The 17281-nt window shown below is 37.4% G+C and overlaps 1 protein-coding gene across 1 annotated transcript; it reads right to left on the bottom strand.

Moving 5' to 3' along the window:
• Positions 1-1007: 1007 nt before the first annotated feature.
• LOC145771585 (TBC1 domain family member 22B-like) lies at positions 1008-14201 on the bottom strand. Its single transcript, XM_082583289.1, has 12 exons — positions 14070-14201; positions 13439-13592; positions 11238-11649; positions 10477-10608; positions 9753-9823; positions 9036-9164; positions 8343-8408; positions 6698-6812; positions 6282-6470; positions 2470-2566; positions 2242-2368; positions 1008-1915 (listed from the first exon to the last, which is right to left on the bottom strand). Exons 1-12 carry the CDS (start codon positions 14129-14131, stop codon positions 1781-1783), a joined length of 1689 nt encoding a protein of 562 aa, XP_082439415.1. The 5' UTR covers positions 14132-14201; the 3' UTR covers positions 1008-1780.
• Between the last annotated feature and the right edge of the window lie 3080 nt (positions 14202-17281).

The following is a 17281-nucleotide window of genomic DNA, read 5'->3' as shown; positions in this document are numbered from 1 at the left end:
CAAGTAGTTTTTTGTTCACAGGTCAAAAGTGAATGCAGTAGATTGAGTTTTGCTTTTAGCAGCATGATCGTTGCTTACTTCACAATGTAGATATTAACGACTTGTTTTAGCCTGATGCTGCGAGTTCTCTGTACTGCAGTAAGTTAGTACAGTAGCGGTTTGCACTAGCTTTCGGAACACAGTTCCCTAGTCATGTGCTATGACGAAGGGGGAGGGGGGCATGACTGGGGAACTGTGTTCCGGCAGCGAACAGATCGTTAGTACTGTATCTACATTGTGAAGTCAAAATTAAATGTTATTTGTCGTAATTACTGCTTTTGTTTTGCATTACGGTACCAATAAACAATTGAACTACAGTTGACTGTAACAAGTTTTAGTTTTGTCCTATGAATTTTGGCAAGAGTTCGAGTATTATTTTCAAGGACGCCGCGTGTTGGACACCACTGGGCTACACATTAGGATGTCCCACTTTTAGGCAACTTTTCAGGAAAATTAGATTCGGGTTAAATTCTGACTGGAGTTTCGTCACTGATTTCAAAAATGACGTCTTTTTTGTATTATGACGTCATCTTGATGTGCCAGCTAGCGGATTTTTGCTATTTTGGCCTTATCATGAATATGGCAAGAGCTAGAGAGTTGGAACTTGCGCCAAAATGACCGGAGGGGACGAATAATATAGACTGAGTTCAATGTTGTGCTTGCTGTGGAATGTCTACTAGAAGTAGAATGTTATGGAATGGCTACGCACAAATAGGTGTTGTTCAAATATCATATACCCTTTTGCGGTTGAGAATGACAACACTGTCATATTGCGTAGCCACATAATAGAAACAAAAATTTGGCTATTGGGAATAGTTTAATTGATGGTAAACTTAACGTGGGAGAATGGTGAAGAAAAATGGTAACATGTCTTGAAGCTATCTTAAATAGCATTTTTTGCAAAAGCAAATTAATCAATTTTTTTTAAGTTATAAATTTTTGTGATTGATAAAATACTGAACAAGCCATGAGGGATTTCGCGTCGTAAATTTATTGAACTTGACACGAAAACGATTTGCTTTCTGATGCGCGTATAAGTAAAGCCGTTGTAATATTGCACAATTACGATGAAACAATGAAGTAAACCCAAAATCTACGATCTTTCCATCGTGTAATTTGAGACTTAAGACTCAATGTAGTTGCAGTACACATCCAAACATAGACTCTCTAAAGAGCAAGCATTCTATGCAAAAGTACCAACAAAACGGCAAGTAAAAACAATGCTTAACAAAATAGACGGCAAACATATATTAGAAGAAAAAAAACTACCATTGACTAGAATACATTTCAAGAATTGAAAACATTCGGTTGATAGAACGACAATAAAGGACGCTTCGAAAGGTGTACGCCCTAAGGCCTACACATTAAGTACTTTAATTGAAAACTGCAATGTTGCGAGATTCAGTAAAAACTCCAAAACTGAGGTTGGTGTTGACATATTTCATCACCATACTTTCAATAATACAAGTGATAAAAATGTGTTTGGCGTTGTTCGCTACAAGAATTTTTTTTTCAACACTTTGTTGGACAGTGAGCTCTTCAATAAAGTCACAGTCAAATAAATAAATAAAAAATATTTAACTATGCAATCAGGCACACAACTTGGCCACTTTCCAGGGCATGCATTGCTGGGAAAACGTCAAATGCTACAATCTAATTCACAACGTATTCTCTCAAAAAGATCAACATTGACTGGATCGGACGGCCACCAATGCACAAAGCATATTAAGCTTATGTGTCACTACCTTTTGCGTGATAAATGGCTGGGTGCGTCAGCAAATGTGTATTTGAGTCTGAATGCTTCTGCCAGTAACAACTTGATCTCTTCCTCTCCCCAGTGATGAGTAGGAACATTCTGAATCATAAGCATCAGCCCCTGATCAAAGATATACAGTTTAAAAATCGCAACGATAGCGGTCAGCTGATTTCACCAGTTATTATAAAGATACATGAAGGTTTCCTGTGCGGCAGTATTCTGAAAGTGGTTTCAATGATGAGGACGAGAGCTTAACTGATCAAACTTCCACAGGGTTGAACTCCACGTAAAACCATACGGTTATACAGATGTCTGAAAAAGTGCTCGCAATATATCAAAGTTAGGTAAAATACATCAACTGAACGAATTTGAAAAAGCTACAAAAACCTGCTTGTAACTACTATGTCGTACTTTAATCTAGAATATTTTTGATTTGTTTCACAAACCTGGAAATCTTTTTCTGAAAGTAATTGCGCTCGCCACTGCTTCAAGAACGCTGCACATGTGTAAAGGTGAAAGTCAGAAAAGCCATCGCTTTCGGCCAAGTAGGTATCCCACAAGCGAATCGTGCACCTGCAAGCATGACTTCATCAGTGTGTTTTAGCAACAACATTGGTAAAGTTTTAAAACGTGTCGATATTGGGGGCTACAAAAGTAATTCACGTCCAACTCACCTTAGCGGAATTTCGCGCATAAGAAGATTGTTCATCCAGCGGAAAGAAAATTGTAAGTATTCGAGTCCTTCTGCTTCTAAGTGTGCGTCCAATTCAGCTGAAAATATGTGACATAAGTTACCGCACCACAATCAATAAAAATGCAAATTTCAAATCAGGACATTGGACTTGGGAAGGCTACTAGTGATTTTACTCTGGACTTGTCATGCGACTTTTTCCGTTCGATGAGGCCGCTAGTCAATGTATTGCTTTGCCCAAGACTGATTGTTTTTACATTAATATAGTTTATTTCTTAATTTAGATGAGAGTGATATGTAGTGTAAGTGGTACCTTGCCACAGGTTAGTGTGATGTGTCTAATGATGTTGCTGGGTGTAGATGCAGTTACACGTGCTTTCCATCTATCGCTCTCAGTCTCATAAACGGGTACACTACGGAAACTGGCAGGCTATCTGGCTAGGGATCTCGGAGCAGATTGGAGCCCTAGAAGTGCAGTGGGCAGAGCCGCTGACATGCTGAAACGTCTCAACACTCAAGGCAAATGAAGTAGTGGAGATCATGACTAGAAGGAGAATAGACCTACTCTGCCTTTGAGAAAGCAGATGGAGGCTTGCTGGAACCAGGAAAATTACTGGGAAAAACTCCCATGCAAAGTTCATCTGGTCAGGAAATGAGGGGTATGTATCATGCTGGTTGAAGGTTGGTGGGAGAAGGTATTCGAAGTGACGCATTTCCGACAGGATACTCTTAGTGCGTTTAATTGTTGAGCCCAGCCTCATGGGCGAAACACGTGTCTATCGCTGTCAATTCTTGCGACACTCGACTGCAGAGAAACGCAAAGTTGTGTTCGTTGTCGTCAGTGTTTATCGGCCACATACGAAGCAATCAATGCGAATACGATGAAGTTCACGGTGGGCTCACGCCATTGGTCAACGCGATGCTCAAGGTGAAAGAGTACTTGAATTTGCTGTAACAAACGACCTGGTGATAGGGAACTCCATATTCAAGAAAGATCACAAACATCTGGTTACTTACTAAAGTTACTAATCTAGAGAAGTTTTGATTTGATGCCAATCGACTACATTCTATATCTGCGCAGGTTCAGAAAGCATGTCACAAACGTAAAAGTTGTCCTAAGTGGATAATGCGCATCTCAGCACAAACTAATTGTGTGACATGACAAAACAAGATCCTTACAAGCACTAGCGACAGTTCAAGTCCTTATAAAACTCTGGAAACTTAATGACCCAGACACAAACGCTGAGTGGGCAAAGATGTGCATGGGAAAAGCTCATGGACCTTCAGGAATAAGTCTAGTGAGAGAGATGCAGAAGCCTACCGGCAAAGCTGGAGTAGCTCTTATACGAGATCTTGTAGAAGCTATTGTCAGTGAGAGCCGCATACCAGCAGATTGGGCAGAAAACTATGTCAACATCTACAAAAGAGGGTAGTCGTAGTTTATAGCTTATGTTTAGTTTAAATGTATTATTTTAAATGCCGTGTGGTTGTTTGGTTTTGTCTATCTATCTACATAAGAAGAAGGGATGCTCTGGGGAAATTATAGAGGTTTGAAGTTGCTCGATCAGACCATGAAAATACTTGAGTGACAAAACAACTGATTGGGAAACAAGTGCAGATCGATGAAACGCAGTTCGGCTTCATGCCAGGCCGAGGCATTGGCGTCGATTTTTTACTGAAGTAAGCCTATTCCAGGGGGGGCGAGAATTTCTAGCTAATTCTGAAAGCTATTTCTAAAAATTGCCGATTTTCAGCATAAACGATTATAATGCACTATTTGTGGACCCGCATGTCAGTCTGTCGCGACTGTCGTGCAAAATTCTGCGCATTATTTAATTTGGCTGTAATTGCGTAACGTTGACGAAACGTCCTGGAAGACACCCAGCCTTCTAATTTGGCGTCGGCAATTGCCGAGTTAATAGATAAATGCTGAATTAGCCCAATCGTAAAAAATATGAACTGCGTTGACCAAAACACCGGGTCTGCTACTATTCGGCGAGTCCGATTCGGAGAGTTCCCTATTCGGAGATTTTTTGAAAATCCAACGACGCCTTCTGTTTATTTACAGAATTTTGTATTTTATTCCACAATAACGTTTCTTTTGCATTCCGACAAAGAAAAATAAATTGAATTGAAATTTCGCGAAAAATGTTTGAACTATTAAATTAAAATGTTTGCTCACATAAAATTGACATGTATCCTACGTCACCGTCTGTATGTAAACTTAGAATATATTGGAATCCTTAACTATCACAAAATTCCAAATCCAACGACACCTTCTGTTTATTTAGAGAATTTTGTATTTTATTCCACAATATCGTTTCTTTTGCATATTTTATTCCACCTTCTTTGCGTCATGTTTATGTCATTCGTCATGTCATTTATTTTTTAAATAAGCTATTTGTTGATTTTATATGATATTTCAAATATATCTCATCCAGTGTTTACTTTTGAGTGCCTTCAACCTGTAAGTTAGTAGTTTGAACAGACTGTTCAAAATATTCGTTTTACATCAAAACAACCTTTTTCACATAAAGATGCTGTAACTCAAAACAGTCAAAGAATTTTTGATGTCAACAAAACTTTTGAATGCAATGTAAAGGCAAACCAAACGTGGTAGCCTATAGGTTTCATCAAAAGGAAATATGTTTGCAACCTCCTAATTGGTCAAGTTCAACTTCGGTACGGTAGCCTAGCTCCCGGCCAGCAAAATTGTCATTTTTACATCGTTTTAACGTCGCCAGACGTTGGAAGCGTGTACAAAAGGGAACTTTTGCTGACCAGGTATAAGTTGTAACTGAGAAACATTTACAAAAGCCATTCGATTTGTTTAAAGAACCCAATTAGCCTAACAGTTTGTATTTACATTGATTCAATGTCTCAATACGTTGAATCACTGATTTGGCCTATCGTTTTTCTTTACATTGATTTCACGTATGAACAGGTTGATTCAATGTAAAAAAAAAACGTTTTGCTGACTGGCGCGGCGGGCTTTTAAATGCAATGGTCATTTCGCCGATCAATTGCAACACCGATTTGCTCCAACAGCGTTTCATGATTAACAATAGAGGTTACTTTTTTTTTTTTCAGAGGTTACAGACGGCGACGCAGGATACATGTCAATTTTATGTGAGCAAACATTTAATTTAATAGTTCAAAAATAAATTTAATTTGCTTTTTATTTTTCGCTAAATTTCAATTCAATTTATTTTTCTTTGTCGGAATGCAAAAAAAACGATAATGTGGAATAAAATACAAAATTCTCTAAATAAACAGAAGGTGTCGTTGGATTTTCAAAAAATCTCCGAATAGGAAACTCTCCGAAAAAGGCTGTCTCCGTATAAGGAACTCCCCGGAGCGGACTCGCCGAAACGGGCCATTCCTAAAAAACATGCCTGGTCAAGCCTGAAGACAACATCCACTATGAAACTCTTTTATCCAAGCTAATAATAAGAGACGTTGGTAAAGTCCTTCGATTAAGCAGAATGAGATGGCTTGGGCACGTTAAGCGTAGCACTAGCTGGATCTCTCAGGTCAGATACTGTGTCAACATTGCAGCACAGCGGGGTCAAGGTAGACCAAAACTTTCTTGAGAAAACTTGTTAAGCGTGACCTTTTAGCCTTAAACATGGACTTTGTTAACCCAACGGACGACCGTGAAGTGTGGAGAGGACTACTTCCGTAGTTCGTATAAACGAAAAAAACGACCACATATTTGTGAGGGCCGGTAATCGATGCCTGGTTCAGGGGAGACAACTAAATAAGACCCTTCAATGTTGGTTTATGTTTTTTTACCATCAACTCGTTTCATCAATTCCTTGAGCTTGTTCACTTTGGTTTGTACTCCCGGTTGTGCAAAGGTGTAGTTGTCCTGTATCCCATCCAGTAAGTTGCTTGTGCACCAGAAGGTATCAGCTTCCATGTCCTTTAAAAGAAGCTCAGGCAACGTTGAGACATCGTATGTTTCAACATCGCTGTCTTCACCTGGGAAAATGACGTAAGATGTGTGATTTGATAACGAATTACAACGCTGAAGGGCAAGAATTGTTAATTGAAAAAGAGGCTGACTGGTATCGCTTTTGTGCAAAAGAAACTGCATTGACCCACAAATACCAATTACCAACTTATTACACAACTCGATTAAACGATTTTCTCTTCAAACGAAGGAAAAAGGTTTCAGATTATACTTGGCTCTGTTCTAGACATCTTACCTATCTGGGCAGTTAAGAAGACAACAAAAAATGGCGTAACAAGATCGTTGATACCCTGGACGTAGCCGCTTGCTGGATGACGTATCGCCCACACAAACAACAATCGCTCGAAGATCTAATTATTCAACAGTGAAAGAATAATTAATTTTATGTAGACAACTGCCGGAAGTTTAACAATTTAAATCAGTGGTTCCCAACCTTTTTGAGCACGGAGGCCAAATTTGAAACTTAAATTTTGTTCAGGGCTGCAACAATTGACTTTTAATACGTTTCCCAAAACGAGGAGTAATCCCAAAACAAATTGCTCGCAAATGTTAAAGTCTGGGGTAAGTTTTCTAGCACAAATAATATTTTTTGATGCATCAATGAGGGCCGCATGCAGCCCGATGGGCCGCGGATGGGAATCACTGGTTTAAATCATTACAACAATTGGCCATAAATAATTGGGAGTAGCTGACTTCATGAGCACAAGTCGCTTTATTGCTTGCAGCTGTCTGATTGTGTTCAGGTTTTTTTTTTTAAGGTTTGGTTTGGGTGACCGCTATGTAGTTTTAAGAGACCGCAAGTGTTTCATTTAAATATCAAAAAATAGCCATATTTGCTTAAACGAATTATTTATTAGGCTACTGGCATTTAAACTACATACAATCAACGCAACATAAAATGAATTATTCGACAAGGCACAGCTTACATCATTGTGACAGCGACCAAACAGCCTGCCCAACACGGCCGCCAAACAAGTTTGCTGCACAGTGCACAATCAAACAAAGTGTGCTTGTTGGCTTCTGCTTGTTATGTTTCCACACGTAAAAACTGATCATTATGCGCCATAAATTAGAAATAAACATTGCCGAGTATCGAAGGTGCACTTCTTTTGTGAATAACTCTTTGATTCAGCTGTTAGCTGTACCTCCACTTATTCTTTTTTCCGGACGTGAACTATTGATCATAGGCTATATTCGTAGTATCGACAAGACATAGCGAGAAACAGCCATTACTTTTCTACTGTAGTTGCAAGTCCAAATTTTGGGAAACCGCTGGAGAAATTTGGGGGACCGTTTCGGTCCCCCAAAACACCTTAAAAAAAACACAGCTGTCTGTTGTGTTGCATATCTGTTTCGCAAAGTTTTATTTGTTGTGGCAATAGGCGTGAAAAATATTCAACGATTTTGGGTAGTCATCAAACAAAAAACTTGGGTGATTTGTTTTTCCAACACAAAACAGGACAAACTTTTTCCCACTAATTTTTATTCTTTGTGATGCACAGAACCAGGTATAGACCAAATAGTGTCATGTTCAATCGTCATTTCAAAAAAGTTATATTTTTCGTCATATGATTTTCTTCGTATTAAACTTACGTTTATTTCACAACCGAGCACGTTAGATCGAACTTCCGTTCTAGTTATTGTGCATGAAATAAAAAAGAATCCATTGGTATCATAATAGTTAACAAAAGCTGATTGTCTATGGCAATGTGTTAGCTCAGAATAATCTTGTTCACGATTTGAAACATTAGTGGAGAAGTAAACGATACGACAAACAAAGGGGGAGCGTTTTTGGGAGGGCTTTCTTGAAGAAGCAGGATTGGCTACATGTCTTATTAAACTTGCAACAAGTTGTTGAGAAATTGTAAAGGCTGACTCACGTTCTGGACTGTGGGCTGTTGGAACAATGGAATCAGTGGGTTGGTTCTTGGAATGTCGATGTGAATCTGCAATGAAACTAACGTTATATCAGTTTGATGTAACGTTATATCAGTTTGATGTAACGTTAAAATATGAAACTAACTCAAATGGTCTCTCTAAACCTACAACTTTCTATGTAAATTACAGTTATAGAGCTTGACCAATGTCATATGAGCATACGAGGTGATTATTATCGACAACTTCTTTCTGTGAATGGTAAATAATAACAAACTTGGACACCGCATGGTGAAAGAATCATTACCAAAGATGAAGTTCATTTGTTTCAGTGGCCTTTGCAACGTTGGCAAACGTATACCAACGTTTGTTTCGGTTGCCCAAAGCTCTCATTAACGAGATGTATCAATCATTTTTTAAACCTATAATTTTGCACAATTTTTGAAGATATTTATTATCTAAACATAGCACTTCGCATGTTCAAAATTGTGGCAAAAAAAACTCACACAATGTTAACCCAATTGTAGCTTCAACGTCGATGTGATTGTACAAATGTACAACTAATAAGTAAATACTAATAAGTAATAAGTAAGTACAACTACTAAGCAGTAAATGAAACAAGTAGACTACAGTAGTAGTATCACATCAAACAGTCATATCACTAAATAAAACACCTTTGAGTTGGTTTGGGTACTTACTTGGTGGAAGGTAGGTTGATACATGGGCTGATCTCGAGCTTCATAATACTGATTGACGAAGTTGAAGTATTCATTTCTTTTCCTTGACAACACAGGCTCCCTTCTATCCTTGTTTGCAGGTAAATAGCCCTGCAAGAAGGTGAAATAGAAAATTATTAACCTAAGCAAACAGTGAACCAACTTCATGTCTAAAGTCATTATTAGTGACAGTCTAATTGCGCAGATTTCATTGTAACAGATAAATAGAAACCGACATTGAAATCTCGTTTTGGGGTTGAAAAAATACATCAGAAAGTTATGGGCCGTGGTTGGATATCCAACATAAACCTTCAAGCTTAAGAAAAAAAAAAACTTTGTATATTCTTGAGCTCCACTCGAGGGTCGTTAATAGATTTTGCACATATAAATAAGAAATATTACACATGCCAGTACTCAAGTCGGAAAATACATAATTTGAAACAGAGATTTTCAACCGGTCTGTCTGAGGAGCACTGGTGTTCCGCGAAAGTTCATCATGTGTTCCGCAAGAAACTTATTAGTTCATGACTAATGTTCTATGTCGAAAATCAAAATCACAAGAGTTTTGCGTTTGTCTTCTGCAATTTCTGCCCGAATATCAACTTTGTAAACATCCAAACAGGCCACTCAAACAAGGTTGAAAAGCACTGGTTTAGAAAACCAGCCAGTCGCTTTCAACAACTTTAAAAATCAACTTACTGAGAGGAGCTGCCACGTCATCGCACGCACTGGTGATGGAATCCCAGGCCAACTTAGCTGCTTCAACTTTTCTGTGAATTATAATAAAGCGGCATTTTTCCTGTGTACATTATGAAAAACTTTTGTGTCTAGGATGATTGACTACACCAAGGATCACAGCTCGTAGTTTGCGTTCAACTTATGTTATGTCACACTTTCGATTGCAACCATTGTAGTGTTTCAGCGCTAGGTCCTCAACTTGAGCAGGTTTGAGGTCACTGCAGTGATGGTTGATTTGCTATGACGTTTTTTTTAGGTTCATTGCTAACTCAGAGCCCCACTGAACCCAACAAAACATGACTCAAAAGAGACCATCCCAGTAGAAAAACAATTTGAAGTCACCCATGATGCCTTGCTGGGTTCTGGCACCTGATGTGACCTATAATTGATTGGGGCAAGGTGTTATTAAAGAGAGCTGTTAACCCTTAGCTCTAAATCAGCTTTACCATTCGTTACCGCAGGGAGTGCAAAAAACATCAAGATGATGGAATTGATGGTGCTTCATTGTTGAAGCAAAGCTACAAACTTTCTTTCATTTATTTGTGTTGGTTTAGTTGTGGTCAGGTATTAATCAGCCTATCATCCAATTGAAAGGCCACATGGCAATGATCAAATTGATCATGTCATAGAAATAAGAAAAAAACAAGCGGATATACTTTCAGAAAATAGTGCTTTCAAGTCTTACCTAAATCTGTAGAATTAGAATTTATTAACTGATTAAACTTTTCTATCCGGTAGTTTTCTTTGTGGTAATTAGAAGATTGCATTGGCATCCTCATAGTCTGTGATCTAGGGGCAGATCCTGCTTTATTTGCACCTAAAAACATCAGAAAAAATTATTTGCAAACAATAGATGATTTGCAATAAGCATTCAGTATTCACTAAGATGTATCCAAGCAGATATAGTAGCTGCAATGAAACCATGAGACTAAGCCAACTGTGATAAATCAACCAGCTTCACAGAATATCGCTATAGATTTAACTAAAATGACAAAATTGATGATAATCCGAAACCGGTTGTTTTCGATATATCCGTCATTGAATTTTTTTGACCCTGAAATGGTGCTGTGATAAGGTTTCTCTGGGGGGAATGACAAGCAAATCAAAACATATAACACTCACAGTATTACCTAATGAAGTTAATGTATTAAACAAACTTGTATTTAAACATATATATATATATTACGTAAAAATATGCTTCTAAAACACACTACTGAAATCATCATCATCATCATCGGGTTTTGTTTTTCAATGTGCAGATTTTGCAGGGCATTTCTACACTCGTAGGCCGCACTCCAAATGACTGGGCAGCTGCACGCATAGCAGATTGCACTTTCTCACAGTCACAAAGGTCGGATTCCAATAAATTCCATTCTTTACAATCTTTTACTGTTATCACTTCCCGAGTTAAGCCTATATATATGCATAGCTGCAGAAATACAATACCAGGTTGTTGAGGAGTTATTTCTGATCTAGTTTCTGACTCTTGTTCAGCATTTCCATCTCTGCTTGATTGTTTTTTTACACACTCTTTCCTACTTTCAAAATGACCATTTTTATTGGGTGTTTTTGAAGCGCTGACATGTTTTTTGGTCTTTTCGGTGTCTGGTGAAACATTATTGTCTTCAGGGTTACTTTCGTTGGAGGTTCTGAATGCACTCCCAGGAAATCGTTTTGCTAAAGATTTTGTCAGTTTTGGTGCTGGTATGGATGAAGGGTTTGTTATCGCTGAAACAGTTCTTGAATTTGCAGGTAGTGTGTCACTGGCATTGGTGGTAGACAATTCAACATTATTCTTTTGTGGCATGAGTTGTGTTCTAGAATGATGATCAATTACAGCTTGGGCAGTAGCATGGACCTACAAAACCGCAAAATGATTATCAATTTACAATATACAATACATACACAATTTCCAAACACTTGTTTGTAGGAAAAAATATTTTCCACATCTTGTGGAGTCATCCTTGGCAACAAGGGATGCACAATACAGAATATCGAATCTTAGAGATTCGAATCTCAATGTATTCGAATCGCATTTGCAGTTTTTTTTTGGATATCAGGATTCGAAAATAAATCTGTTAAATGAACACTTGAACAGTGTGCAACGTTAAACAAACATAAAGTTGATATTTTCCGTCTTGCGCGCCGACTTTTTTCTTCATGGAGTGTTTGTTCCAAGCGCCTTTTTTCTTCCTTTATAGGGTTCACACAGTTATCAGAATTGCAGACATGCATTGCGTTCCCGTACGAGTGAATAATTTGTGTGTGCGGCCACCGCGTGCATTGACTCACTCACCACGCGCTTGAGATTCGTGAAAAAGAAAATGTGCACTGTAAACTATTTTGCTAATAGTGATAGCGAACATGTTCATTATTCTGCTATTTTTAACAATTCTGTCAATATATTTTAGCCAAATTTATTTTGGATTCACCACATATTTCATACACTTTTGCTGCTTAGAGACTAAAAGCACATGAGTCTGGTGCTTTGGGGAAAAACCCTTAATATGCTACCCCAGTGTAATTTCGCCAAAGGCAGGCTTGGCCAGCACGATTTATGATTAATATTAGATTTATGATTTAAGAAATCTGATGAGCTATATTACTATGTCATTCGATTCAATAGAGCAGCAACACTTGTATCCAGTTGGGATTAGTTAGTATGAATGGATTGTTTATCAGAGTTGTATTTGCAAACTTTTCTTGCCATTTTAGCATCAGTAGGTTTATATTGTGTGTACTGCAATCTTTTTACTATGACTGTGGCATGTTTATTGTACTATAGGCCTAAGCAGTATGATGACCAAGTTTTTGTAGTAGTTAGAGGGTGCGGTCGCTCGCTTTCAAAATGTTCACTATTTTGACAAAAAAATCTGGCAACCCTCATCGTATGATGCTTGATTTATCATATGTTGTACTCTGATTGACATGTGATACTACTACAATTCACAATAATGTACCTACAAATATTTTTGCTTTTTGTTCGATATCATTTGGAAAAAATTGCCGCGTAATTTCAGAATAGATTCGAAATGCTGGATTCGAAATTAAGTATTCTAGAATATTCTAGAATAGCCAGGTATTCTGTATTGTGCATCCCTATTGGCAACCAATGAAAAATATTAAAACACATGACAGCAACAAAACAATCAGCTACTATGGATTTTAAGTTGAAGTAGCTGTGTAAAAAACGTATATACAATCAGATTAAAGGAAACTTTCTACCCTTTTATTTTGATGATTATACGGTCCAACATCCCTTAGAATGTAGGTGATACAGTGACTCACATGTCCAGTGAGCAGGTATCAAACTCACCTTTTGGTCATGAGTTTGACACCAAGTTAAATTGTAAAAAAAAGGTATATTGCTAAGTATTGGAGAAATTAATTGTATCTGATAAAATGAATGAATACAGTTTGCCAAACCAGATTATACAACAACAAAATGTTTTAATAAATTGTTTGAATAGCTTGAGATGATCCTTGGCCGGAAGCCGAATGTTCTGACTAAAGAATTGCAACTCATATCGTTTTTTTTCATTCCCTTTTAGATGTCGAGTAAGGAAGATTCTACTGATTTGAAAATTATGTATGACACTGGAAAATACTTGACACAAAATATTATGTATTAATAATAATACTTTCACCTGATGTGAGCTACAGTCCATGTCTATTTTGGCAAGAGCAGTTCGTAACAAATCATCATCTGCAGCATCCCATGCATCATCAGTGTGATTTTCAAACTCTTTGAAGGTCAACTTATGGTGAGAAGTGTTTTGTGATGACTGGCGAGTTACATTTCTGGCAGATAAAAAAGTGACACTGACTGAAAAGATCAAAAAACATACAAATACTTTTTCTGAAATAATGCACAAATAAATATGCTTGCTGTGCTTTCCCTCTTGTATTGTGGTTTAAATAACAGAACTTGATTAGCTATATCCTACTTTCTCCCCAAGTGGTAATCAGTGATCACTTCAGCATATAATACGGTTGTTCTACCAGGATTGTACATGAGCAGGGGATGTCAAATACTCCTAATCGATGTCTATGCCTTTATATCATAGTGATCTCAGATTAGTTTTGAAAAATGTCGCGACCTGCAACCAAATTTAATATTTTGTATTCGCTGCCAGCAAGAAAGGCTGTGGGATACATGCCTGCATTGCCTGGTCTAACGTAATACCGATTCTTCCCATATTATTTATCTTTACACTAAGTATATACTGTATTAAAGATAAACTTCATCTACATAGGTACTATAAGGTTCGAACTGACCTTCCAGGAACCACAGCAGAATCATGTTTCCAAAACAAATTCTTTGCAGGACTATTGTTCATTATCCAATAAACAGCCTGTGATACTGTGGTAGCTATACTTTAAGAACACCAGATAGGCTTAGTAATGGCGTCTAAAAATAAAACCTTTGTTATTCTTAAGGCAGAGGCTGTTACTATTTATGATAACCATAGCCTCAAAAACTACGTTACCATATCTTATGTCCGCACCGATAGCTCAGTTGGTTAGCGCATGATATCTAAAACGAAGAAGCTTCAAGATTAAGCAGTGCTGGATCGACTCCCGGGGTGTGCGCTTGAGCAACGTATGTAAAGGACTGATCTCCATTCAGCGGCATCTAATGGATGGAATAACTCTCGGCAGCAACACTTTAGCAATCGGAAGCTTCACTCTGTCTCTGTCAATCTCGATGACCGGTCCTGCAATCAAAGCCTAGAACTACACGTATGCTAAACTGCCAGGATTAAGCTTTGAAAAATCTTTCCCAGTCTGATGATAAAGATTTAATCAATCATGTCATTCAAGCATGACGTCATGCACTCATAAGTACATTTTCGCGGATGCATGCGTCGTCAACTCAAAATCCATACAAAGGAAAAAACGGCATGTAATCAAAACATCTAAAATAAATATTGAAATAAAGTTTGGCCAAGGATATCTATAACTACAAAATTGGAAACTCTTTTCAGTGCTAAACTGCTACCGGTATATAATACATCAGTAGGGTCAACATATTACTATGACTACAGAAGAATTATTAAAATAAAACACTGTTTGTAGCAACTCAAGAATGTTTAAAATTCAATTTTACAATAACAATATAAAATATACACTCACATCAAAACTTATTTGATGTATAAAAGTTTAAAGGCAGTGGCTATTTGACCGGCTCCGGTCTTTGAATCTGAAACACTATTTGACCGGTCATGACGTCACTACATAAGCACTTTTTTCTTTCAAAGCAAAAGACGATAAGCGCGTTAAGTTTTAAATTCAACACATTTTCTTCAACTGAGTCCGTGGCGCACACGTAACGTCTCGGGCTGCCATCTCAGAGGGAATGAGTTCGATACTATCCGGAAGCGTTCTTTTTTTTTTCTTTTTTTTTAACTACAAAAGGATACAAACTGATATGAATGAATCAACAAGTGAATAAAAAAGCTTCAAAACGAATTAAAAAAGTTTTTTCTAGTTTTTATTTTTAACAAATTCCTTTCATTTCTTAGCACAAATTCTCTGAAAAAATCACACCTTCTAATAGGCTGTAAGATTACGTTTCGCTGAAGTCCGAAGATAAAAATTAAATCCAGTCTCATTGTCGCACAACAATCAGTCAAGTTTCAAATCATCATCTCAACCAACCCTTCAAGACAACTTTCCACTTTTAAAAATTTAGTTAAAAAAAAAAAAACGCTTCCGAATAGAATCGAACTCATTCCCTCTAGAATGGCACCCCGAGACGTTACGTATGCGCCACGGATTCAGTTGAAAAAAACGTGTTGAATTTAAAACTTAAGGCGCTTATCGTCTTTTGCTTTGAAAGAGAAAAAGAAAAAAGTGCTTATGAAGTGACGTCATGACCGGTCAAATAGTGTTTCAGATTCAAAGACCGGAGCCGGTCAAATAGCCACTGCCAAGTTTAAAACCAAGAATCCAAAAATAAATGAATGCAAAGAATCCAAAAATTCCATGTTGTTCTTTAGCATTTTGCGCATTGCAAACCGGATCAGAAGTTAAGGAAGAGTGTTCAACAATCAGTGAATTGTGTTGTCATAGGTTTTTATGATAAACTTTTTCACAGACCAACCCAGTACGAAATCAATACGTTTAAGACGTCATAAGAACTAAAACTAATACTCGGTTTTGAAACTATTTAGCAGCAAACAAAATACAACTGGATTGCACAAATGGAGTGCAAACACATAAAACAAACAAGGCAAGTGTAGCCTATACTTTACAGTTTACGGCACGTGCAGTAATTGTTACACTTTTCCTTGTCTGTTTACTACTTCCTATTTTTTAGGGTAAACTTATGTAAACCTTTATCACAGCAACGCAAAGAACAGTGACTCAGCACTGGTGTATAAAAGTGTTTTCAGTTCCGCAGAGTTTCCAATCCTGTAGTTAGGCCTATAGATATCCCTGAGTTTGGCAAGGCCTGTGTAGGCCTATATACGGTAGCCTAGGCTATAAGTCGCTGAGTCATTTACCTTTCCTAAACTAAAACTTTTTAGCTCAAATTGCAGAATCAGTTTATTTGTCATATAACAGAAACATAAGAGTAATAAGAGATATGCCATAGGACAGTTTCAAGAGACAGCAAAAAAGGGTGCAAGTATAGAATCCGCCACCCTGGTCAACATGACGTCACAAAACGGACGCAACTACTACATAAAGGTTGAAAAAAAGGATGCTGAAAAGCGGCGGAATGAAGGTGATAAAGCGGAATGGATATGGATTTTTTGACAATTTTACTGTCTTTTTACAATAAAAACATTAAACCAACGCCGAGTGTTGAATATAACTACCTAGAATGACATAAAATTTACCAAATTGCATCAATTCAGCTAAAAATTTACCCAATTAAACTTTAAAAATAAAAATATGAAACGTTTGCAACTAAATGTGTTGTAGCTATCTAATTTCAGCTCGCATTTTAATTTTTACAATAAAAGTAGCCTACCAATCTAACGCAACTGCAAAGAGTATGTCTTGCTTTATGCACCTGGAAAGTTTCAGGTTTATATCTTATCTACAAAATGGGCAATCGTCGTTCAAACGTAGCCGCTCGGCGACACTTTTTCCCAATGCATTGTAAAGGCGAATCGATCCTTATTCAGTATAAGCCATCCCCTGTTTGCAGTGATCGGTAAATAGTGCTTCCACTAAACTTGCTGTAGTTTTCTCGTTTCTGCTCGGATTTTAACAATTTTGCCATTGTTGGAAAGCACGATCATACATCTACACGAATCAATTAAACAGTAGCACAAAATAGGTACTAGCTTTATTTTGTGATAACTTAAACTTCACCAACTTGTTACGATTCTGAGCAATTTAATTTTTGCATTAAAATTATTAAATCTTTGCAAACTAAAAGAATATGTCTTGCTTTATGCACATGAAAACTTTCAGGTTTATATCTTATCCACAAAACTGGCAATCGTCGTTCAAACGTAGCCGCTCGGCGACAC

Source organism: Aplidium turbinatum, chromosome 6 (assembly GCF_918807975.1).
Source record: "Aplidium turbinatum chromosome 6, kaAplTurb1.1, whole genome shotgun sequence".
In the NCBI taxonomy this organism is placed as follows: domain Eukaryota; kingdom Metazoa; phylum Chordata; class Ascidiacea; order Aplousobranchia; family Polyclinidae; genus Aplidium; species Aplidium turbinatum.
The sequence above is the reverse complement of the archived record's forward strand: the minus strand, read 5'-3'. Positions and strand labels throughout refer to the sequence as shown.